A 24,710-nucleotide genomic window follows, 5' to 3' on the forward strand; every position below is an offset into this window, starting at 1 on the left:
AAAACTACATGTCCAAGAAAGTTTTCCATCTAAATTCTTCTTCCACAACTGACTTTATGCATTTTAGCTTCTGTTGTAAACCTGTGTGTTCTTTGACGTTTGCATCCAATGTATACCACGACCCAGAAAAGAGGCATTATATTTGCCACCTATGTATATTTGTCTCACTGATCGAGAACATTTCCTTCCTGCTGTACTTCTGCTTGCATTTGGACGCTGTCTGATTTTTGTTTTTCAGAGAAAATCAGGCTGCCAACAGTTTAGTTTAAATGAGCAACCACAAAACTAAAATCATAACTTATTATTTTAAATTAATCTCATTAAAAATTGAAATGTTCTTATTTGGAAAATACTTAAATACAGCTTGGATTAAGTTCATCTTAATGAGGATCTTGAAACAGTTTCACATTTGTGTTTTTGGCACCAGTGTTGTGTAATAGTCTACACCTGAAAACTGAACTGAGAATCAGATCCTCAAATGCACACATGATTTCTAATTTGAGAGAATAAATCAGATCACAGATCTACCACAACCCCTTTCATCAGAAGCAGCTTTGTAGGATGGAGCTGAAATAAAACAAGTTTGAGTCATTTACGTTGAAAAACATCCTTTTAATAGGTCCGTGCCACACACTAGTGAAAAATAAAGCTCCTACAAAAGAATGATACTTTTATTCCACAATATCTTAAATAAAGTAACTTCAAGTACTCTTGACTTGGGTACAAAAAAATCTAGCTGCCTCCATCAGGCCACAACACACAGCAAGGTTCAACACAGTGGTTACAAATGGCCTTAGGTCCTCTGTATTGTGGCAGATTACGAGGAAATGCATCATGGAAGCATAACTGAATGCTTGTTGTTCCTTTTTTTCTTTTATGGTGAGGAATGATTTCTGTGTCACTGTCCAACTTTGGAGGCCTTGTTGGATTGAAATCATATAAAAAAAAAAAAAATAATGTCATAAGAATGAAAACTAAAAACAATAACATCCCCTACATGCCCCTGTTGGAAGGGTAGGCACTACCAAGATTAAGGATACCACAGTGTTTGCAGAGGATATGTATATACTGTACAAACAATATTTATGATAATGTTTTCATCACGTTCACTAAAATAGAATGCTACAATCATTCTAAGGCATAAACAATATCTTAATATTCTTAAACAATTTTTACACATCGTTCCAAACAAGACATAATATTGACATTAATAAACAGTATATACACATGAATCACCATTGTCTAACTGTTCCTCTGCTGTTCCTGTAAATAAATGCAGTCTTACAGTTTGAACAAATGAATACAGTCCTCTGATGCCCCAAAGCACTGAACAGTGTAAACAGGTTTTTTTTTTTTTTCTTGGCTTTGTTTGATATTTGGGAGAAAAATTATAACACAAAGACACATTCCTTTTTTAATTCAAAGCAGTTCAGCTGATTCTTCCTTTTCATAGAAAATGAAGTGGACCTTGATTCATAAATAATTATTACAAAATTAAATACATTCACTATAATACGATTAAATAACAAAAGACTATTTACAAGTAGTGGAAAGTATTCTAGCGCAGACACATCAGTGACAGTTGAGGATTAATTCAGTGCAGTGTTCTGAGACAGGGAAAGGTATTGCACTACGACACCCCATTTCTCTGGGACTCTTTGGGGCTTTTATCCCTGTTGTAATAAAATCCAGCGCACCTCATGTAACGACTTTTTTTTTTTTTTTTCCCCAAGGTGACATCTCTCTTAAGCACACCATGGGTTCCTTATTAAGGATTTGACTTCTTCCATCCTGCAAAGCCACATTCTCCATCAGAAAAACAAAGATAAAAGTAAAACCTGGTGCTCCGATATGAAAGGTTGAATGGGCTTACGGGGAGAATCTGAACAGACGTCGTCTAGTTTGTTTGTTTCAGAAGCTCCGTCCAGCGCTTCTCAAAGAACTTCCTCATGTTGTGACCAGCTCGACCAATGTCTGAATTGTCTTCATTGAATTTTTCACAGTTATCAAAGACCAAGTTGACATCAATGATGAAAGTCTCCAGGTTTTGATACCTGAAATTAAAAAAAAAACAAAAAAAGTCTTATGGTGAGAAAGTATAACTTACACACACGCAGTGCATCACATACTGCGGTGTGACTAAAAATTCATTCCTGAAAAACACGACTCTGACTTTAAATTCTGCGCAAAGGCCCTGAAGGCTTTCAGTAGAAAAAGAACAAACAGAAGTGATGGGAACTTACTGGCTGCTCACAAGCTTCTCACGTATGGTGGAGAAGTCCATCGGTTTCTTGATGACCTTCCTGTAGCCAGGGACCGATTTCAGGTTGACGGGTGTGAGAAAAGGCCATGCATCCTGATGCCGCTCCAACTCAGCGAGGAGTACCCTGTTTAACGCACAAATACACACACACACAGTTAGACACCAACTAAGAAATTCATTTGTTAGGGAAAAAGCCTGAAAAGCTATAATCAATATTTTATCAAATACATATTGCTCATGGTAAAAAGCCAACAGAGAAGTATGAACCAACTTTGCAGCAGTTCCCCTCAGCGCTGCAGCAATATCATCTTCAAAAGTGACGATAAAGTCAATTTTGTATTTACTGCTTGTTCCTGCTGCCCACAAGTGGCCAAAACACAGTGTAAAGGACGGTGATATATAAATGAAAAATTCAGCATAGAGACAAGTATGAGCAAGCCAGAGGCACATACCTGCATAATCCCAGGTCCCTGTTGTTGTCTCTAGCTGTCTTGGCTCGCTTCACACACACAGGGCTCTCCTGATTGGCTGCTGGCAGAGCAGGTGAGCTCTCCTCTGGTTTTCTCTTCCTGCTGGTGTCTTTTGCTCCTTTCTTGGGTGTGCTGCTGGCGCTGGCCGGCTCGTCCTCCGACACTTCACCGTTACCTGCCTGCTTCCCGTTCTTCTTCGCCTCTCCACCTTTCTTAGTACCTCCTCCGCTGGATGCTACTTGTTTGCTTGGAGGTTTTTTGCTTTTGGGAGATGGACCACTTGCCTGTACAGAGTGAAAAATGTATTCTCTGAGCTCTAGTGCAATTAAAACTAACCCTTTAGTGTCCACTTACACCGATTTATCATGCTAACATTGGCCTTTTCTTCTGGTTAATAGAGCTAAACTATTGGTTCGATTTGTCATATCTTACATCAGTTTTTCCCTGACCACATCTACATAAAAACATTCTGTATAGCTTGAAATAGCTTCCAGCTTCTCAGAATTTTATTAGAATGAATATGAATGGAGGGTTTTATTGTCACTTAATGGGATAAAGGCCAAGTGCAGGCTCCTCCAGACAATAAAAGTTGAGAAGAAACATAATAAAACTTTGGGGGAAATGTATGATACTTGCAGTTGGACCTTTGGTGTGTGTCATTTTTTTCCTCTCTCTCTCTCTCTCTCCTTATTTCCTCTTATTTCTCTACTGTCACTCAAATAAAGGCATTAAAAACCCCCAAAACACTTAAAAAACTATTATTATTTGAGCATGGAAATGGTCGGATTTAAATATTGGTGCATCCATTGACAGTTAAAACACAAAAATATCTGTTTTGGCTGCCATATACTTTCCTAAACTTCTAAATGACATTGGAAGGTGTGAATGAAATGGGATACACGCACAAATACGTAGGTAGGATTCTTTCTACAAGAGATCCACTGTAGAGAAATAGCAATGCATTGTAAAAGGCTCTGATACCTTGGATATGCAGGCCGGGCAGTACCAGTCTCCCTCTGGGATACTGGTGATCTTGGGTTTGTGACAGTAAGTGTGGCAGCCTTTGTCACAGCCATCACACAGCAGGAGGAGGTCCTCATTATCCCCCTTCCTGCACATCTGACAGTACTAAAAAACAAGTGCATCTATTAAAATCAAGCATGTTCTTCTTGAATAGAATTTGCTTGTAATTAGTGGAGTGGAAATATGGTGTGGTTCTATTTTATCCTCTGCTCACCACTTTCATGATGGACCTCTCCCAGGCAATAGACTTCTGCAGTTGCTGGATACACATGGCCAACTGGGCAGCACTACGCACTTCAGTCAGGGCCTTCCTCCACACCTTCATACCATGTGCCACCTCCTCCTCACCGCTGGAAGAAGATAACGAGGGATGATGGGAAGGTGATGAGAAACAAAAATGTACACATACAGGTGAATATTAGGGTGCATTTACACACACGCAAAGGCGGTAAACTGTATCAGTTGAACGAGCCGCCAACAACACAGCAGACGATAAAGAGTTCCAGCTGTGCAGAGACAGGCATGAAGATTTTAGGGGTGTAGGGGCACCAGGGGGAAGTACACACCGATTTTGTTATGTTAAGGGGACGTTCATGCAGAAAGAGTGAAGGAGTAAAACCTGTGTAAGTGTATGCTGTAGAGTGGGAGCCAAGAGTATGCCCATAACCAAGGTTACTGATGCACAACACCATGCAGATGACTGCAGAAAAAAACAAACCATTAAACCAGTAAACAATGCCTATACAGGAAATGAAGCTGAGTGGAGCCCCCACCCCACTCAAAAAACTGCACAAGACCAAAGAAACAAAAATGCAACAAGCCACCACAAAAATCTGCTGTGAAAGCAGCAAAGACCCTCACTTTTTGAGTAATATGGGAAACAAAAAGCACACACAGAAAGAGGAAAGGGTCTTAGTGGGAGAGTGGGGAGCTTTGGTTGGAGAAATGACCTACCCTTCCCTGTCAGCACTAGTGGATGGGGCGGGGGCAGGGACAGTGACCGTACCCACATTATCCAGCCTGATCTGAATGGTGGTACCTAAGGGGCTCCTCAGGTACCTTCTCTCGATGTTGCGCTCCAGATCGGCCAGACGTGTCACTGCTATGTCCAGCGGGTTGTCCGGGTGACGCGTCACCCCGCCCTTCTCCCCCCGCTCCTCTGAATGCTCCTTGGAGTCCTTGTCTCCCACGTTTGCTGACGCTGGCGTTGATTTGGTGGGCGGCTTGTGCTCGTAATACACCAGGTCCTCTCGCTCAGACTGCGGGTCTGGAAATGTCCAGCCCTGGAAGAGGAAATCAGTTGTTCTGTCTTTTGGCCTCTGCTAACGATGCCCAACATGTTTAAAAACATTTTTAACTGCTAACTTAAGGGCTTGGGAGCTATTATTGTACTTGTGTTAATATTTTACCTTGACCTGCAGGCTGGCAGCGGTAACCTTCCTCTCCAGTTCCTCTACTTGCTGCAGCACGGCAATGTCCATCTCCATCGCCTGCTCCTCAACACACCAGCCCCGCACTGACTCCACGCTGACCTGGCTCTCCTCCAGCTCACGCAGCTCGATCATGGCCACTAAATAAACAACATGACAGATATCAGTGAGTAACGAACACACACACACACAAATACACTCACCAAAGCAGGTGAACACATGAGCGATGCAGCCACACACGCACAGATATTTGAGTAGTTCAATTAGAAATAATACAGTGCTTGCAGAGTATTCAGGGATCATCAAGGACATGTTTCTGTTTGAAGACAGCACACAAAGTCTGTATCTACTGCCTTAAAAATATGCTTTCTACATGCCCTTAGTCTTGTTCATGAATCCAAGCTATATATATATGAGTGATTATGTGCTCAGAGGAAGAGTTGAGACACTTACCGTCTCTGTGTTTGGTGCAGACCTGGGGGATGATCTCCATGTATTTCTGCATCTGCCTCTGGAGGCCCTTCTCTCTGATGCCTCGGCTGTGTAGAGTGTTGACTAAAGCCCTCAGCTCCTCGATGTCAGACACCCGCCACCACCCTGTCAGCATCTCTGAGACAATGAGCACAAACAAGCATGTAAGCTAAGAGACACTGAGCATTCATCACTGTGAAAGGGTAGTTGATTCAACTAGGTATGTTATACCTAAATGAAATTCATACAGTAGAGCAGAACGTTCCCTAATCCAATTATATTGTACTATTCAGGCAAGTGCAATCTTTTCGGGGTGGTGAATTCTTCTCAGTTAAAAATGGCGGTTGATTGTGGCCTCCACTTTAATTTCTCTACAAGTTTTTTGTCACTCACCTTCTGGAATAGGCCGAGGTAAGGGGTGGTCCAGGGATTTGGGCATCTCCAGAGCAGGAGAGGGCATTGATGAGGTTTTCTCAATGCGAGGTAAAGGTGATTCACTCTTACTGGAGACACTTGCTGCTGTGCCCTCCAGAGAGTGACCAGGCATGGGGCTGGGGCTGCTGCACAGAGGCAGGCTGGGACTCATCATGCCACTGGGCCAGTTTCCGAAAGAAACTCCTAGCAATGAACCACCTGACTTCACCTGGGGAGAAAAAGGAAAAACAAAAGGGTGAGGGAGGTGCAGGTCAAGGTGAGCAATATTGAGAGTTGAGGTGATGCACGGTAAAAATAACTGTAAGAAACACAGCTATCTCTATTTGTGTCCGCTCAGCAGCCTCACCTGCAGGGCTGATAGTGGGTAGTTGAGGAGGCCAGCTGGGTGGTGCGGGCTGGCGGAGGCTGAGGCAGCAGAAGGGGTGAGAGGCAGGGCAGGGGATGGAGGAGGGGATCTGGGCCTGGCAGGGGTGGAGGATGCCTGAGGAGACACACGGGGCACTCCTGGAGGAGGTGTGGTGATGGAAGCGAGGTCACAGGGGTTTCGAGGGAGCAGACTGAACCAGTGTCCGCTCCTCTCCGTCAGGACTCTGAGTAGCTGGTCGTTGGCTTGGAATGCGATGTGTGGGGATGGAGCAGGGGATGAGGTTGGAGGAGTGTTCCCCGGGCTTTCCCGCGGGGCCGGCAGGCAGGGGACTGATAAAGAAGTTGAGGCTGGGGGAGGGACGCTTGTATTGTCATTAGTGGTCACCATGGAGGGTGTTGTTGCTACTGCCGGTTCAGAGGTATTGTGAGTAGGGGAGGATGATGTTACAGTGGTTGTGGCAATAGGAGTGCCCGCGGGGCTGCTGTTTTTTCTCACATGGGGACTCTCCTTGTCCTCTGAATTCACAGTTTCTTTGACAACGTCCTTGTTGACGTCCCGGAATGTGCACAGGTTGGATACGCAGCCTGGTTGCTGGTAGAAGAGGGTCGGGGAGTTGTTCGTCCCCCCATGCTCCTTTTCCTCCTCTGTCTGTTGCTCCAAGCCTTGCGTTCGAGGGCTCTGCACATCAAGGTTGGAGGGTTTCTCCTTCTGCACCTCAATCTCCTGAGGCTCCTCTTTGACCTTGACCTCCTCTGCTGCTCTCCTCCTCCTCTGTCGCTCCTCCTCCAGTTCCTCTGGAGCTGCAGGGAAAGAGAGCGCACGCTTAATGTAGCCGACAACTTAACTGCTGTGGTTGATATTACAACTGAGTGATGATTATTCTGGAACAAACTTTTGTGTTGTGTTAGATTAGTTTGCATATGCAATCTCAAATTAGTCTTAAAGAATTAAGATGAAGTAAAACATCAACAGCATATCTCAAACTTCCAACTAGAATTACTGCCTTGCAGTCAAGTTACATTTTACATCCATGTCAAAGTCATAATCTGCTCTTCTGTTCCTGAGTTATGGTGTTGAATAACAGCCAGAAAAGTGTTTTTGCAGAACATCTGATGTCACAGTGAAGATGACCTTTGACCTTTTGGATATAAAATGTCATCAATTCATCATTTATCCTTTGAGACATTAGTGTGAAATTTTGTCATAATTAGCATTTAATTCTAGAGAGTTGGCCGAAAATGTGTTTTGTGAGGTCATGGTGACCTTTGACCACCAAAATCGAATCAGTTCATCCTTCAGTCCAAGTGAACGTTTGTGCCAAATTTGAAGAAATTCCCTCAAGGCAATCCTGAGATTTCAAGTTCACAAGAACGGGACAGACGGACAGACAACATAATGCCTCCGGACACAAAAACAGCTGAACATGCAGCTAAACTGACACATAGTCAGCATTCATAGACAGCACTTCTTCTTTCCTTTTCCTGCAAAATCAAATCTGTTACTGTAATTTGTACTTTCCAGATATGTTTTGAGTGTGCATAAAATGTTCCATGCAGTCAGATGAGCACATGGTTTATTGACGTCGTGAAGCAGCATAGGATCATGGGAGTTATTGTCTTCATCACTTAACAACCACCATCGTAGATGAAAATCTATCTGACGTATCCGGCAGATGTTTCAAAGTTTTATTCACATTAAGTTCAGTCACATTTGTGGACTTCCTTCCTCAGTCCCTGATGTGTCATCTCCTGTTTGCCGTGTTTCCCTGAAGTTATATCAACTAGAGAAAGTCAAGGCGAGCAAATTAAATGCACCGCTACCGTGAATAATATTACAGATTTTCTGGGTTTGAACGTCATCGGAAACATTAAGTCTAGTTGCTTTTGGACATTTTAATGTTAGATATTACACTTTTTTAATATAAAAATTCATCAGACGTGTGTGTGCTTGTACCATAGCTACCTTCTCCACTCTCCATGGCTTCAATGAAGACCCCTCCACAGTGGGGAAGTACCCAGTACCGGCGGCGGTAACGGTCCTGGCCATACATCATGGAGCGCAGAGAATGGGATATCTCAAACAGCTTTCTTCTGGTCTGATGATGTTGCTGCAATGGTACAAAACATGATTTCTATACATTATTTTCATCCACAGACCTTCAGGAAAAGAAAAGACACCTCTGCTATTTAATGTTCTTTTCTAATCACCATCATATATTAAGCATTACATGTTAATGTTAATGAGGTAATTTATTAAGCTAATTAATGCCTTCATTAACAAATAGCCCCATGTCAGCATAAATGCTCATAAAATGTACAACACACCATTTGTTTTTTAAGCACAGTGCACATCAAAGCACTACGAGGTGGTAGCTATTTTAAGAAAATACATTTTTTTTTTACCATTTTCCAAAATCTAATCTATTATCTAGAGTGTAGGGGGTGTTCGTCTTGTGTATTGTATGAAAGTGTATGAGAATAACACGTCTTCATGGCATAACCACAGGGCAACAATACTCCACGTTTCTGTGGTTTATCTCTTCATAGTTGCTTTCCCAAGAGACTTTTTCTATCTCACTGTGTGTCCCGTTTTTAATCAAGCATTATCTGTGTCAACCAACCATGCATTCATTTTCTGATGCCTTATAGATTATGTTAATGGGTATTAACTTTGTCACAGCACATGTACATTTTAAAGAAGAACATACCTTGGCTAATTTCTCTATCTGCTTCTCCAGCTCCTCGATACTGGTGGCTTGATCAACTTCATCCTGACAGGACGAAACACCGTCAATGTCTGCGAGCAACTTTTCAAAGTCAGCTTTCGCAATGGATCTAAAGTTGAATCTGTCTCTTTTTACCTCATCATACGTCTCCACTTTTTTGACCTTCTTCATTTCTTCCTCCTCCTCGTCCTCCTCATCCTCTGCCTGGTCTTCACTGTCGTCGTCGTCCTCATCATCATCGTCGCTGTCCCCACCCAGTTTTCTCTTGCGTTTGCCGGCAGAGGACGGTGTGCAAACAGACTGGTTCTCTTCCACACCCATACTGGCCTCCCTCTTCCCAGTGCGTTTGGCATAAATGGCCCTCAGCCTGCGCAGCACAAACAGGTTCAGCGTGGCAGTTTACAGAGAATCAACGCATTACTTTTTACGGTTTAAGAAAACTTACTTCTTCAGTTTTCCCTCCATGATGATCTTGTCCTTCCTCATGTTTGCCATCTGATCCAGACTCTTGTCAATTTCACTGCAAGACAAAATACAATCCCGTCAGTTTTTCCTATGTGCACACATTTTTTAATATTCTCGTCAAATATATTGAGTAAAAGATGAAAGCACGGGGAGGCTAGTAACTATCTACAGTCAAAGTAAAAAGTTTAACACACTGGCATCCCGCAGCACAAATTAATACTTGCATAAGTTGCTTACAATCAAAAGGATTGTTCTACAAATTACTGCTCCCTACTGCAGCTTTATTAAGCATTTACCGCTGCATCAATAAAACATACCATTATTGGCTACTGAAGAGCTTGAGTGTGAAGTAATATGAAGGCACATACAGAACAGTATATTGTTTCAGTGTGTAGCTGCTGAGTAGGATTAGATTGGATTTCTTATTTTGTGACTTTAATTATGTGAATTCAGAGATTAAGGGAAGAATTGTAGACCACTTTCTAACCATGCGACATTATGTCAATGATGCAGAGTATATTGAAAAGGTACACCACAGGGCTCAGCTGGACAGTCCCACTTTTGTAGCTTCAGCTGCTTCTCCTACCTGATAACAGGTTTGCTGCAGGCCAGCTCGTTAGCCAGGAAGCCCAGGATTGAGGCCTTCTGGGCAGGCGTGTGGGCCTGGAAAGCCTTGGTCTTCAGACTAAGGGCCAGAGGGGCCAGTTCTGTGTTGGCACAATGGGCTCCCATGTACATCTGTAGCACCTCAGACACATTATCCCTGTTGATGCCAACATTGGTCAGGTGGTCCCCCAGCATGGTTTTTGTCTGATGGAGAAGCAGAGGATGAAGTTAATGAATGCTTCCTCGACAAATTTAAATAGATTTTACTTCTAAGCTTGTTATTTGTAATTTTAGTCTTATTTGCAATGTCAGTCGAGAGGAAAGTCACACACAACACTAAAACCAAAAATAACAACATCACAATGGGCAACAATTATCCTTTATAAAGTCTAATAGTCCTGCATTAAAAATTTGCATGTAATACTGTACAGTCACTCCTAAACTAAAACTACCAGCTAGAGCAGTAACTGCCATATGGCCTTTTCGGGTGTAATTTTCAATCTGGTTCTGCTGGTTCAGAATCATGCACAGGTAAAATATGACTTAATGAACTTGCTCACCTTTTGTCCAGGTGGCAAACCGGGATCACAGACTGCCAGAGAAAGCAGTTTGACCAGAAGGTCTTGGACATGGCCCATGCTGTCCCCTACATTGAGCAAGCCCTCCTGTAGCATGCCAAGGGTGGGCACATCCGTATTCAAATCAAGACCCAAAACCTTTCCGAAGCCTCGCAGGAACTGCATCAGCATCAGGCAGTCGGACACAGCACGTCCTGGTAGGATGAGTCCGGGAATCCGGGAGAAATCAGGGAGAGGCTGGACAAAGGAAAGCAGGTAAAGTTAGGATTGCTCGCTGTTTTTGTTGACGTATGTGTTACCGCGGGAGAAATACATTAAATCCACTTTGAACTGCAGAGTCACAATCTAAACAACTGTGGAAAATGGGAGCTTATTAAAGCTGACATCTGCTGATTGTTATCAAGATGGTGATTTTCAGTTCAAAGTAATGACTCCTTATTTTCTACATTATGCAGTACTCTCCTTTAACCACTTGGGGGCACACACTTCCATATATAAAAGTGCACCATGTGGTCTTATGGCACACACTGACCCTCAAGAAAATGCACAACTTACTATTTAATAATAATAATGATAATAGTAATAATAATTTTATCATTATTATGACAGGAAATTTGTGAGTATGTCAACCTGCTGACCTAAATCCGGGTATTTAGCTGAATTCAAACGAGAAAAACTGACAATGGAAGGTGATGAACTTTACATTCACAGCCCTGACCGGATCAGCCACTATCTAAACTACCTTATGATCGGAGAGACACATGTCTTCATTTGGCTTCTTCAGCTCCCTCGCTATCTCCAGCTCCAGCCTCCGTTGCTCCAGTTTGCGCTCTTTGTTCAGGCGCTTCTCATCCCTTTTCTCCTGCCGCAAGCGCTCACGCTCCTAGAGAGTCCAAAATTCACGGGAGCATTAGGGAAGCAAAGTGTGTGTGTGTGTGTGTGTGTGTTTGTGTGTGTGTGCGAAAACAGACAAGAAGGTTTACTTGACTTTGCTGAGCAGTATTAGAATTCAGCCTAATGCTGCTGTGCATTCAAAGGAAAAGTGCTTGAGGGCCAGAATCTTTTGACTTGGTAAGTGTGTGGAAAAAAAATGAATGGAGGAAAAGAGCACACAAAAAAGAGAGAAAGCAGGAATCCATCCAGGGAATAATGACTTAGGCTCTTTTTATGGAGTGGACTGTGTGTGTATTTCTGCATTCATTTGCGTGCATATGGACTACCTCTGCTTTCTTGCGAGCCTCAACAGCCTTCATCAGCATTACATGTTGCCTCCTCCTCTCCCTCTCCTAGAGTGGCAAAAAACAGAGGCACATTAACAAGCACACATTGTGCATACGGCACTCAAGGTCGACTAAATTTAGCATGTGGTGTAATAACGCAAAACTGTGATGCACTAAATTTAGTATAGGCACCATACTTGAACAAACACAAAACGATGCTTCACATGTATACACTTTCACATGTATGGTGGAAGCATAAGTGAAGAGTACAGTAGTACGATGACAACCAAAAAGCAACACATAGATGCGATACAAAGTAGATGTGATGACAGGCTCAAAAAAGAGAAGCAGCTGGAATCGGTGGCGGCGCCTCTAAACTAAAGCTGACACAACAAAAGCAACAAAATGCTGGTTGCCAGAAGTCTTCTGATATGCCACACTGGCGTCACAATCAAAATAATAAATTCTATTACATGAGTCGATGCTAATGTTTATTTGACACATCATTCTCATAATATTTGGTGAGGGGACGGCAAATGCGAGCGGATGGTAAAGGATAGCTTCAAACAGGGCAGTTCCACTTCAGTGGTTTTGGCAGCTTAAGTATTAGCACAGTATGTGACTGCTGAGGATGAGACATCTACGTTGTTCTTTGGTGCATGATACACAGTCTACTGCAAAAGGGCACAGGAATCACTGGTGACTGACTATCATTTCATTTGATCTCTTTAGGTTTCCCGCTCCACCGTATCAGGCTGTCATTCCCTCTGTGATCCACCAGAAAGACACAATTGCCACTATTAGGGCTTGCCAAGGACATTTCCAGCACATAGTGACTAAAATGTGCTGTTTGTGAGGATTGTTCAGTCAGGCTAGATGCCAAGCACTCTGCTACAATATTTCTATGTCCTTCTTGGTTTGATTTATCTACAAATGGAAAACTTCAAAAAGACAACTTCAAAAAGGACATAAAGCCTGTGGCATTCAGCTTTTTCTAGCTTTCCAATTCATCAAAAACATTGAGTATGTTGAGGGATACTATGATAACAAACTACAATAAATCAAAAGCAAAACGACTGCATGTGACAACCGTAAATACCACGATTATTTCATGTATCTCAATTTGCCCCCCTTTCATTGCGCTCCGAGTGAAGGTATAAGGGGTTGATTCAACAATCAGCTCAGAGTCTACTGTGAAACAGATAGGCAGACCTGTGGATTCAGCTGTGACTGTGTATGAGTGAGAAGGGCTACAAGCAAGACAGCCAGGCCAAAATTAAATGCTACACAGAACCATATTTGTCCCCATGGTGGATTTGATTATGTTGTTGCTCTACACTCTATCCGGTCTATTTTCAAGTAACAGTTGTGCTGTACCCTCACCAAACAAGGGGTGGGGTGGGGTGGGGTGGGGGGGGTTAAATCTGCTTTGAAGTCTCTCCACCATAAAAACAAAATGATTCTCAGTAGCTGTTTTCATTCTTTGTGCAGAGTACAGGAACAGTGAATGACAGAGAGGCTGGGATGGGGCAGGTTAAAGTCCAGCACTCTGTGGACTGCAGAACAGATGCACGGACGAACAGACACAAGCTCAATGTCTGGGCCGAAATCGTCAAGCACTCATGGGTAACACAGGCTACTCCAATACAACAGTTAGACAATGTATGTGATGGATGGAAACTCCTCCAGTGCACTTTCAGACAGTGAGTGTGGATTGGCTAGCAGTCTTTGCAATGCATTCTGAGTAGAAGGGGGAAGGATGGGGGAGGGGGACAGAAGCTGCCTGGCCACCGTGACAGGGTCAGTTGTCCCTCAGGACGAGCAGATGGAGGCAGCATACTGACTCTTTTTCTCTTTTGTTGGTTTTGCTGGAAAGCCATGCAGAAGAATGTAGTATGACAGCAGCCAGTGCTACACTTAATGCATTGCTATGACAACCATAACACAACCAGTTACACGATGCAGGTGTTAGATGTACAAAAATAAACATACCCATACCATATCTAGTCTATGCCTCTCCAACTCCTGGCAGAGAGAGTTGGCAAAATATTATGGAACAGAAGTAATATCCAGTACCAATAAGCATGGGGTTTAATATAGAGAAATACTGCAGACTTTCACTAATTGGATTTCTGGTAATTAACCACATTTATATACTGTATACTCACACATGCCTCTATTTAAAAGCACACAGATGCACGAACACACTCGTACTCACACGCACACATACACGCCTGCACATTCCTACTCAAGTGAAGTTTGAGGTAAATGGTTTTATTCAGCAGTAACTATCACGTTCAAGAGGCCGAGCCAGCCGTAGTGAATGCCTACCTGGTGTTTGAGAATCTCCGCCTGCTGTCTCCTCAACTCTTTCTCCTTGAAGGCAAGAAAGAGAAGATGAGGGAAAAATCAATATGCTTCCATTGTGCCAATATCACAAAAATCGCGACAGACTGATGGAATTTCAGCCCGTTTCAAAGGGCCGCTCTAATTTTATTGCCAGCGACTTCTTAAGTGGAACAAGCCTCACATCACGGTACGTATGAAATAATCTCATCCATGAGACTTTTGATTAAAAAGACACATATGTATGAATATTATAGTAGGTGTAATTTCACATCTGTTTCGAGGCTTTTATTTAAAATATAAACATACCTTTATGCGCTTTTCTGCCTCCAATATTTTGGCATTGGCGGCTTCTTGCTTCTTTTTCCGTTTGGCCTATGAATAAAGATTAAGATCAAGGATCACGGAGACGGACATATATCAATCAGTCTTGGGTGGAGGCTTTGCTGCACTTTAACTGATTGTTTGCAGTTTTCTGGTTTGAGCAGAGATTTTATGCTTCTGAATGCCAGTGAAATTTGTAAAACACAGCGAATGAATAATGTATCTCTTTAACACCTAATTGTGAATATGTTGAAGCCTCCCGTTATGAGTGGCTTGTCAACCGTGTCAACTCAAAATTGATTTAGTCCTGCTAAAACACTTTGAAGCTCCTACAGTATAATTGTGTGCGCCTGCATATGTGTGTGTGTGTGTGTACGTGGATGTGCATGCATCTTTGCATGTGTGTTTGCGTGTGTGGAAAACAGCACCTTTTTTTTTTCCTCGACCCACTTATGCTAAACTGTTACTGTTGTCTGATGAAAAAAAAAGACTTTTCTGTCCAATTTAAATAAGGTCTGAAGAGGCAGCAACAGCCATTTTAATATTCAACAGCCGTCAACCAAGACCAATTTAGCATTAGTTCCATGTGGAATTATGCCTAAGAAGACGCAACTCCCTCCAATGCATGCTGCTGTTCAGTAATGAGCTTTAGGAAGATTAAAACACTATAGACTGAGGGGCTGTAACTATCCAGGAATGTTCTGCTTAATCAGAGGTGCTGTTGGATCAGATTCTGTACCTCCAAAATTTGCTGTGCCCTGAGTTCCTTCTCCATCCGAATCTGCTGAATACGCTTGATCTTTTCCTATAAAAAAAAAAAAACATAATCTCTTAATATTTGAGACACTGGACAACATCTTGAGATAAAAATCACTTTCCGGCCGCTCTATTCCAGTTGAGATGCGCAGAAAGACACAACAATAAGTTGAGTACCACCAAGCAATGATGGTAATTGAAAAGCAAGCTTTAAAGCATCACAAAACAACCATTCAGCATTTCCTGCAGTAGACTATGTGTGTCAGGACACTTAGATAAGGAGAAAGGGAGGAAAAGGATTTGTCAGCACACATGTAGAAAGCGGACCCACCTGCTGCTTAAGAATCTTGATCTGTTCTTTCTGCTTCCTCCTCTCCTCCGCTGCCATGATAGCTACAAGAGTCAAGTCAGTGTTACATTAGTGTGGACAAAAATGACCTACAAAGCTGCGTTACCAGCTGTATTCATATCTGAGAGAATTCCAGTTGTTGAGCGTTATTTATTCAGGAGGTCTCACTGAGATCAAGATGTATTTTACACAAGAGGGCAAGAAATTCTGAGAACTAGATCACAACTAAGATGAGTCAGTCACACAAAACAATAATAAGACACACAGACACAATCATTAAAACCAAACACACATCAATATGAAAAGCTTTAGCCTGCCGGTAGCAGGTACTGCACTAGGACCAGGTCTAAACCCTCCTCTTAAACTAATTATTATCCTCCATGGAGGCATTGAATTGTGAGTTGAGGAGTGATTGTGGGACAGCTTATATCTAAGCTCCATCTGGACAGCTTAGATATAGGCAGATAGTTTTTAGGTCACCATTGTCGCCAAATTTATGCAATGGATCTCAGCATTTCCATACTGCGGGACTTTTATCAGCAGCAAAAGCTGAATTAAAAACATGTAGAAGTGATGTCGTAATAGTAGGAACACAGATCAAAATGGTCTTCCTGTGGTGCACTATACATTTCTGAAAATAAATCATGTCTGGTTCTAGTTCTGAGTTTAAGTGAGGGCTAAGGAAACAGTCTTGAGATTTCGATTTGACTGCTCATCTTTGATGTCGTGTATAGGAATAAAAAAAAACGTATACGCATAATGTTTGAAACCAGCCTCACGGTAGCAATGAAGATTAGAGCGGGAGGAAGATTAAAGCTTATGCGTTAAAGTGATGAAAATAAATATGTACATACATACAAAGGCTATAGAAGCAGAGGCTCTGCTGGTCTTTATACTTCACCCATTTAGATCAAAGAGGTTTGAAGTGACCATTGCTACCATCCTTACAGCCCTGTGCTACAACACACACACACACACACACACACACACACACACAAAAAGAAAAAAAAAACAAACTTGAGTTTACCTTGCTGTTTCCGTGCTTCTTTGGCTGCACGCGCCAGTGCCTGCTTTTCCAGTTTTCTCATGAGTTTCATCTGGGCAGCCTGTCGAGCTATTTCTGCACAAAGGCAACAGTCAGTGAGAAATTTCAGGAGAATACCTGAATGCTGCTGTAGCCTGACCTAGCACGTTTGACTGAGATAACTCTTCAGGTTTTGTAAAATTTAGAAGACTAAATTAGGGGGAGAGGCTCAAACAAACTTTTCCCCATAAAGACATGTATTATGCAATTTGTCCATGAACATCTTCAAATTCTGAGATAAACATGATCCAAATATATCTCATAACTATAACTGACTGATTATTATAACTGGCTATTATGAAAGCCCAGCATCTTTAAAGGTATCTATGTTACAACATATGAAGTCGGTGGATCTAACGAACACAAAGCACAAAGGAGAAAAAAATGACTCCCCCCCCCCCCCCCCCCAAAAAAAAAAAAAAAAAAAAAAAAAAAAAAACCTGCCACCTGAATAATGGCTGGTTGATTAATGGCACACACACTTATGACAAACATATTTCAGGCCTCATTTCTTCTGCTAACCTTGAGCCTCTAGTTTGCGCAGAAGTTTGACCTCACTGGGACTGGGGCCCTCGGGTGCCAGTGGATCACCCACATTTGGGGGCCGCCCCTTCCTCCGTCGGTTACCTTTTGTACCTTCGCCCGCTAACTGACGGTCTGAATTAGGGGGACGACCCCTGCGACCTTCCATCGCCAAAATACGAGGAATGACCTCCTCTTCCTTCAACAGGCTCCACTGTAAACCCTGGAGACGGGTAAAGTAAAGATGGAGAGATTGGGAGGGGGTGGCGAGAGATGTAAAAGTGAACAACATGTCGATCATTTCATGTGATTAAGGAACAATTTAATAATTAGCTAGACTAATCTGGGTGTATTGTAGCAGTGGTTATAATAAGATGTTGTGCATTTCTAAACAGATTTTCTATAATACACAGTAAAAAGCTGGCTAAACAATTCATTAACAAGCTTTACTGATCTGTCATTTATCATCTAGTTTTTCTCTGGCCCCTCAGCACCAAGAATTTTCTCTACTCTGCATCCAATAAGACACACATGTCTATTTTCTAACGTATCTCTGTGTGTATCACATACACATAACATGGCATATAGCACTGGTCACCTGTGGAAGTAATGTCAGCTGATTATTACATTTATCCATGCACAGTGAGAGGTCTATGAACTAGGACTAGTGAGGGTTTTGGTTGAATCCTATCCATGCCCTGACAGTGACTGCTGCATGAAGCTTTGCCTGCTGCTAGATGAAAAGATGAACAGGGATCAGGGACAGAGAGAGAGAGAGATGAAAGGCAGTCACCTGGGGTCCTTCTCTGGCTTCATAGAAGTCACCAACCCTTATCTTTGCACTGAAGCTAAAATTATCACGCGTGATGCCACTTATTCCATTTCTGGATAGATACTACAGAAGAGAAAATAATAATGGCGTTGGTTTAGGCAGAAAAAAATTTGAGAAATTAGCGACATTGAAAAGCAACTGGGAGGGACTAGATTGGAGGGAGTTAGGTTACAGTGAGCATCTGTGCAGTGCTACTAATCATTATAAAAGCCAGGGGACAAAAAAAAGAGCAAAAGCTCTCAGGGGAGAAAAACGGTTCTGACCTTGGGGTGCACAATTCAGGCCCCTTCTTATTTATCTGTGGCCATGCTAGGCTTTTTACTGCCTTCTGACTGACTAGCAGTGAGTGAATGAGTACTCTCTCTTTGCACTGCTACACTCAAAGAGAGTTAGTGTAGTAGAGCCTTTGATCAAGCAAACAAAAAAGATTACAGACTATAATATAGTGTAAAAATAGGGGCCCGAAGCTGTGCATCCCAACACTAACCATTAATCATTTAATCGGGGAAGGAAAGGTGAGAAAAGTGACACGAGAAGTGAATCTAAGAATATCATCTCTCACTATTAAGGTCACAGAAAGTGGGGTGGGGGTGGGGGTGGATTGCAGCTGGGGCAAAAGCATAGATAATACACAACAAATCCTGATACACAAGCATTTGTTTGAGCAATGCAGGTGAGCAGTTATTAGAAAAAATTATCCGTCCATAATAAATTATAAACCATGCCACCCACAATGATTCCCACTGTACTCCCTGTTACAAACTCAACTGTTCATCTGCATGTCTCAAAACATTTGCTTATGCATCATGGACGTAGACTAGACTGCAGCGCTGTGAGGCCGCAGTACCTTCATCACATCTGGGTACTGCCTTAGTTTCTTGCCACACGGGGCGTAGTAGGCCACTTCGGCCTGCGGCCGCCCTGCAAGTGGTTTCATTCTTGTTTCTCTCCGCCACCTGGGTTGTTAAAAATAAAAAACAATAGCACACTTGTTCAGAAACACATTGTGTATCGTACATTTGCAGCCAATCGTTGATGTTACAATGAACGGGACAAAAATTTCAACACACTCTGGAGTGAACCGCTTTGTAAGACCTTTCTTTCTCTCAGCCTCTTGTACATACCCCAACTCCAGAGGTATCATCAACTCCTTCTCATCCATCACCCTCTTCCTCTTCCCTAAGCCTGTGAAGAGACAGAGTTCAACCATCAATTTGACAGCACAGCTTATGAGTGGAAGCCTCACATATACAGCAGCAGCAGTCAAAGCGCTTGAACTCACCAGTGATCGTACCTGGCAGGTAGCCAATAACATATGGGTGCAGTGGCCTTTCAAAACTACATTTACCAGCACTGCATGGCCACAAAAGTTTGCACACAATTCTCTGGGCTGCAGTAATGAAATCATATAACTAGAGCCAGATATATATGAACACAGGAGTGAATTTACATCACATGGTACTGTCTGATGAACAGTGTCCATGTAAAAATAGCATAAAAAGGAAAAAAAAGAAAATGACTTACAGTAGAGGACAGACTGGAGTGTCTGTTTGGAACATTCCTGGCAAGCTATACATATGTCCTAATTTCTCTGATCTGAGTAATCTCTTCGCATTGAAAGAGGGCGGAAATAAACTTCATTGCTGTGCCAAACAAGTTGTCAGGGCTCTTAGGCATGTACCTACAGGACCTCAGAGCTCTGGTTAGGCCATGACAACCACAACTTCCTGCCTCCCTTAAAGTAACAATCCCTCTTCACAGTCGTCTAAGGATGATGGGCTGTTCATGTTTTGGTAAACAAAACATGGCCTCAGCTATAGCTTTTCTGTGGTACTGTACATGCTGTTCACATTAAGTCAGTGAAAGGACAAGGGTGGCAGTAAAGGTAACATTTAACCAATTAACCATATTTTTTGTTTGGAGTTTGTAGCTTTTTGTTCTGTTCAGAATTTCTTCTAATCTCTGACGCCATTTGTTTCTGCTGCACGTCATAATCAAAACTCTATTTGCTGAACTTCAGAGATCCAGCTAAAACCATCCCTAATTTTTACACTTTCTGGAGACAGATTTTCAAACACATTACCTAATGGAGAGGCTAGGCTGTAAGAGGAAGAGCCTGGAGAGCTGTGATAGGCCAAGGCACTGGAGCTGGTGACAATGGTGGGAGACTTGATGACCTGTAGGTTGAGAGGGGAGCAGCTGGTGGCGGTGTGATTGGTTGAGGTGTTCAGTAGTTCTGGGCCTTTGGTTATCCTGCGGGGAGTCAACTCCTTCTTAGATGATCCAGACGGCAGCAGCTTTAACTCCTTCACTTTCTTCCCAGAGATGTCGCTGTCTGAGTTGCTGTCAGACTCTGAAATGAGTCCAGGACACAAAGTCGATTCAGAGTTCAAAATGAATGAGGTATCAGTTCACCAGAGCAAATGGTAGTTAAATCAATTATTTGTATGGCTGTATTTCTAGGATTTCAAATGGAGTTCTTAAATGACTGAACTTCATGTTAATTTAAGCTGAGACAACTGGTCAATTAATTGATTAGCTCATCAATTAGATAACTATTATAAGTTATTTTCCGGGAAGAAATGGTGGCACAGAACATTGTGTACTTCCAGCCTCTCAGTTGGGAAAATTTGCTGCTTTTCTTTGTCTTATGTGATTATAAACTGAATATGTATATGTTTTAGACTGTTGGTCGGAGATATCGAGCCATTCAAAGAGGCATTTTATAGGCTGGATGATTGATTGGCTAATGGAGACAATAATCAAGAGCAATCAGTAATTAAAATAACTGTTGTTGCCGTGGTGTTGAGATTTTATTGTCAGCTCGTTACTGAATTGTGAAAGTGACTTTTACTCAAGGGTACATAGAAGCAAACAAACCTGACAGACTATCATCTGAGTCCTCTTCATCCTCCTCCTCCTCCTCCTCAAGGTCGTCATCCTCATCATCATCATCATCGCCGGAGTCATCAGATTCCTTGTTAGCCGGGAGACCAGCTGCGGGGTTACATGTCCCAGGGATCCCCACTCCAGGAATTCCAACTCCGGGGATGCTAACTCCAGGAATCCCGATCCCGGACTCTCCTCCACGAAACAAATCCACTAGAGACTGTACCAGGTGGTTCTGAGAGAAGCCCTTCCAGGCAGCTAAAGGGTCTGCTTGTCCCTGTCCTTGTCCCAGCCCTGGTGTCTGTCCCTTACCCTTGGGGGTCTTGTTCTTTCTGGATCCATGGCCTGCGGCATGGGGTGAGGTAGTGGGGGGCTGTGACGGAGCACCAGCCTGGGCGGTTGCCTGGGTTCTGCTCGCCCCTGTGCTCAGATTGACAGGCATCGACCCAGCATCGGAGTCGCACTGAGGGGACTTGCCTTGAGAGGCAGAGTCTTTGCGAGGTTTGGTGATGAGGGCCAAAGGTGCGTCCTGAGTGGTGCTTTGGATGACTCCATTGGGGTGGTGGGGTTCAGGAAGCCCCAGCAGGGCACTCGAGAGGAAAAGGTTGGAGTGATTGTTCTGGGGTGGAGGAGGCGGAGCGGGTGGCAATGGCGATGAAGACAGAGATGTCCTCTTGGGGGACTTGTTTGGCCCCTGCTTCTGCTTCTTTAGCTCAGCTGGGAACGTCTGCCCTTGGGACATGAGAGTCTGGGAATAAAGGAGGAGGAGAGAAGGAGAGAACAAGGACAGGCAGGGAGTCAGGGGGAGGGAGGGAGACGGAACAGCCGAATGGGAGGAACAAAGAAAGGTTTGGAGAAAAAAATTAGAAAAGAAATGGGACAAAGTAGAGTTGCTCTAGCTGTCAGTTCGCATCACTGTTGATTGTTTGAGCAGGTGACAAAACTACAATGCTGAACACTGGTACAGTTAACTGTGTCTAAGTCCCTTTCTGAGAAACAAAAAGAACATAAATGCAATAACTAAAGGCATTGTACTTGGCCAAGTTCACAAAAAGACACACCGAGTATATCTCTAAAATTGTAATTACTTGTCTGCACATTTGAAAAGCTCCATCATCATTATTATCATGCAGCTGAGCATGTTTGCCTTTTTTACACTGATTATGACAAGTTTGCTTCAATCTGTGTTTAAGCAAAGGCAGGTTAGACTTTAACATTGCACTTTCAACTGGATGTGATATGAAGTGAAACAAATCAATTTCACAGACCATGAAATACAGTAACAGTGCTGAAACCACAGGGGGAATTTAGCTCGTTGTAAACTTCTCTATACTGGTAAAACAGGAAAGGGGAAATGATTTTCACAGAATAAGCTGATCTCAAAAGGTTTAGCTTATTGATTATTGTGCTATCATTCATATTTCATCTGAGGAAAAGGCATCTTTGTAGTCAAAGCAAAGAAAAATGTCAATTTTTACACCATTTCATCTGAACCAATTGAAAAACATAAATAATACAGTAGCATGTGTGCAGACACAAAGTGTGCTTCAGAATGGTAATGAAAGTAAAAGCATTAATCATGTTATCAACAAGCCAATCTTTGCCGCAGTAACCACAGTAAATTAGTTAAAAGTAGTGAATACTTAAACCATCATGAAAACACATAGATCACAGGGCTTATGAGCTATTCATGAAAGGCAGTTTGAACTTGACAGAACATATCTGGCCGAAAGCAGCTTTAAGGTTAAATCACCAGCTCAGGGAGTATGATGGACACTTAAACCTACAAGAGCGAGATGTTAGAGTGCTAAGTTGAGCTAGAAAAACGAAGTAAAAACAATCTAACAGCTAACACCATTCATCAAATGAAACAGTACAGCGTGCAATGTGGAAAAAAATCTTAACCTATGTAAGCACGAAATTAAATTGTGAAGATACTCCAGTATCTTGTGCAAGAGACTAAGCACTCACTACAAGGCTGGAAAGATATCAGTGACAAATTGTTGCAGAGTGCATGTTTTTAACATCCCTAGTGTTCATTACACATTACTAATTGCCTATCTGTAAAAACAGAGTCATTAACTACAGTACACAATGACAAAACAATCACTGACTCTGAACTCTTTCCTCTCCCAAGGTTAGCACAGAAACTCAACACTGTCACACCAAACGTATAAACAGATCCAGCTATTGGTGATATATATTAACATATTAGATGTCTTAGATGTCTGATTGTTTTTCTATGTCCAATCCCTGTGCCCTGCAAGTTTACTCAAACAAGTACTGCCTTCTAATTCAACCATACAAAGCAAATATTCTCTCTGATGTCCAACTACACTTGTAATACTTTGCTTAAGGCCATGTTATAATTTTAAAGAGGCCCTTTGGAACATGTTTCTCTCTGATACAAAACCCTTGCCTCTTGTGAATGGGAAACCGCAAAAGCAAATCTTCTGATTTCAGTTTTAAATTGAGTGTGCAGCTTTACCAGTCACAGCAGCTGTCTGCGAGCTGCTTGGATCTCGTGTTAAATAAATGTGGTAAATGGCCACTGGATTAAACGAGGTGATGGTTATGGTGTGGTAATGATGAAGAAAAAGAGAGAAACTGCAAATCTAAGTGCACACTCAGCTTCAGTGGATAAATTCATTACTGTCAATTTGTTAGGAATAACTTTGTTCACTAACGCTGACTGTGCAGCTATAGTTATTTTGTCTCACAGCACACTGTGAATATGCGAAGTACTGGTGTCATTTGTGTGGACATGGTTAAAATTCTTCAGCTGCTGTTAACAGGTTGGCTTACCTGTTTGAGCCTGAACTCATTGATCTGCGCAAGTGAAGCTTCCAGATGTTTCCTTTTGTTGGATTTTGCAGAGCCAGGAACGTGCCGGGGCGGATTCAGAGAGAACTTCTTGGAGCTTGTTACAGATGAGGTCAAACCAGAAGGTTTTGGGGAGGTAGATGGTGGGAGAGTCGAGCGGGGTGGAGAAGGGACGGAGAGAGGCTTAGGGGAGGAGCAGAGGGAGAGGGGCAGGTGCTGGGGGGAGGAGGAGGGCAGCAGTTTGGGAGGTTTTGGAGACGCAGTGCTGGAGAGTGCCTTTGGAGATGTGGTGAGGGCTATGGGGGAGGAAGACGGTGAAGACTCCCTACGAGGCTGAGTGAGGAGTGCCAGGGGCTTTGAGTTGGCAGCCATGCCAGTGGACTGGATCACACTGAAGTGCTGCTGTGGCCCCTCTGTCCGGGACCTAGAGCTGTGCAGGGCCAGCGGCGAGGTTTGGGACAAGGCAGGAGGGGAGACAGAGCCGGGTAAGGGCACCAGGGCAGGGGGGTTGGAGGGGACCTTCTTGTCTTGGGGCTCCCCAGAAAGTCGTCTGTCAGTCTTTGCAGTTCCAGTGCTGGGTATCAAAACCTGGGAGGGAAGTAAAATTAAGAACTGTTAGAACAAAGAACGAATAATTCATTCCACATTTAAGTGAATGAACGCACCGAGAGGCTTCCTGCTTTGCCTTTGTCTCTGTATTTAACTAAAAACGCTTTCACACTTAATTATCTA

At 42.9% G+C, this 24,710-nt stretch overlaps 1 protein-coding gene across 11 annotated transcripts in view; it reads right to left on the minus strand.

The window, feature by feature from the left end:
• Nucleotides 1–591: 591 nt before the first annotated feature.
• Nucleotides 592–24,710, minus strand: part of baz2ba (bromodomain adjacent to zinc finger domain, 2Ba) — a 66,585-nt gene continuing 42,466 nt past the window's right edge. Inside the window, exons 8-38 of one of the 11 annotated variants that reach the window (XM_076730810.1) lie at nucleotides 23,961–24,566; nucleotides 21,147–21,903; nucleotides 20,350–20,619; nucleotides 19,391–19,451; nucleotides 19,114–19,222; nucleotides 18,228–18,329; nucleotides 17,435–17,657; nucleotides 16,856–16,948; nucleotides 15,811–15,872; nucleotides 15,463–15,528; nucleotides 14,709–14,774; nucleotides 14,385–14,429; nucleotides 14,052–14,078; nucleotides 12,054–12,119; nucleotides 11,576–11,716; nucleotides 10,816–11,070; nucleotides 10,236–10,459; nucleotides 9,630–9,704; nucleotides 9,320–9,551; nucleotides 9,167–9,229; nucleotides 8,422–8,566; nucleotides 6,439–7,259; nucleotides 6,051–6,300; nucleotides 5,640–5,795; nucleotides 5,166–5,326; nucleotides 4,711–5,039; nucleotides 3,971–4,106; nucleotides 3,715–3,861; nucleotides 2,716–3,017; nucleotides 2,244–2,387; nucleotides 592–2,054 (exon numbers count right to left, since the gene is read on the minus strand). In XM_076730810.1, coding sequence (XP_076586925.1) covers nucleotides 1,898–2,054; nucleotides 2,244–2,387; nucleotides 2,716–3,017; nucleotides 3,715–3,861; nucleotides 3,971–4,106; nucleotides 4,711–5,039; nucleotides 5,166–5,326; nucleotides 5,640–5,795; nucleotides 6,051–6,300; nucleotides 6,439–7,259; nucleotides 8,422–8,566; nucleotides 9,167–9,229; nucleotides 9,320–9,551; nucleotides 9,630–9,704; nucleotides 10,236–10,459; nucleotides 10,816–11,070; nucleotides 11,576–11,716; nucleotides 12,054–12,119; nucleotides 14,052–14,078; nucleotides 14,385–14,429; nucleotides 14,709–14,774; nucleotides 15,463–15,528; nucleotides 15,811–15,872; nucleotides 16,856–16,948; nucleotides 17,435–17,657; nucleotides 18,228–18,329; nucleotides 19,114–19,222; nucleotides 19,391–19,451; nucleotides 20,350–20,619; nucleotides 21,147–21,903; nucleotides 23,961–24,566 — 6,291 coding nt within the window. In that variant the 3' untranslated portion in view covers nucleotides 592–1,897. Of the gene's footprint in view, nucleotides 2,055–2,243; nucleotides 2,388–2,715; nucleotides 3,018–3,714; nucleotides 3,862–3,970; nucleotides 4,107–4,710; nucleotides 5,040–5,165; nucleotides 5,327–5,639; nucleotides 5,796–6,050; nucleotides 6,301–6,438; nucleotides 7,260–8,421; nucleotides 8,567–9,166; nucleotides 9,230–9,319; nucleotides 9,552–9,629; nucleotides 9,705–10,235; nucleotides 10,460–10,815; nucleotides 11,071–11,575; nucleotides 11,717–12,053; nucleotides 12,120–14,045; nucleotides 14,079–14,384; nucleotides 14,430–14,708; nucleotides 14,775–15,462; nucleotides 15,529–15,810; nucleotides 15,873–16,855; nucleotides 16,949–17,434; nucleotides 17,658–18,227; nucleotides 18,330–19,113; nucleotides 19,223–19,390; nucleotides 19,452–20,349; nucleotides 20,620–21,146; nucleotides 21,904–23,960; nucleotides 24,567–24,710 lie in introns of all 11 variants that reach the window. The other 10 variants (XM_076730837.1, XM_076730802.1, XM_076730888.1 and 7 more) reach the window with 10 other exon arrangements.

Source organism: Chaetodon auriga, chromosome 1, assembly GCF_051107435.1.
Source record: "Chaetodon auriga isolate fChaAug3 chromosome 1, fChaAug3.hap1, whole genome shotgun sequence".
NCBI lineage: Eukaryota > Metazoa > Chordata > Actinopteri > Chaetodontiformes > Chaetodontidae > Chaetodon > Chaetodon auriga.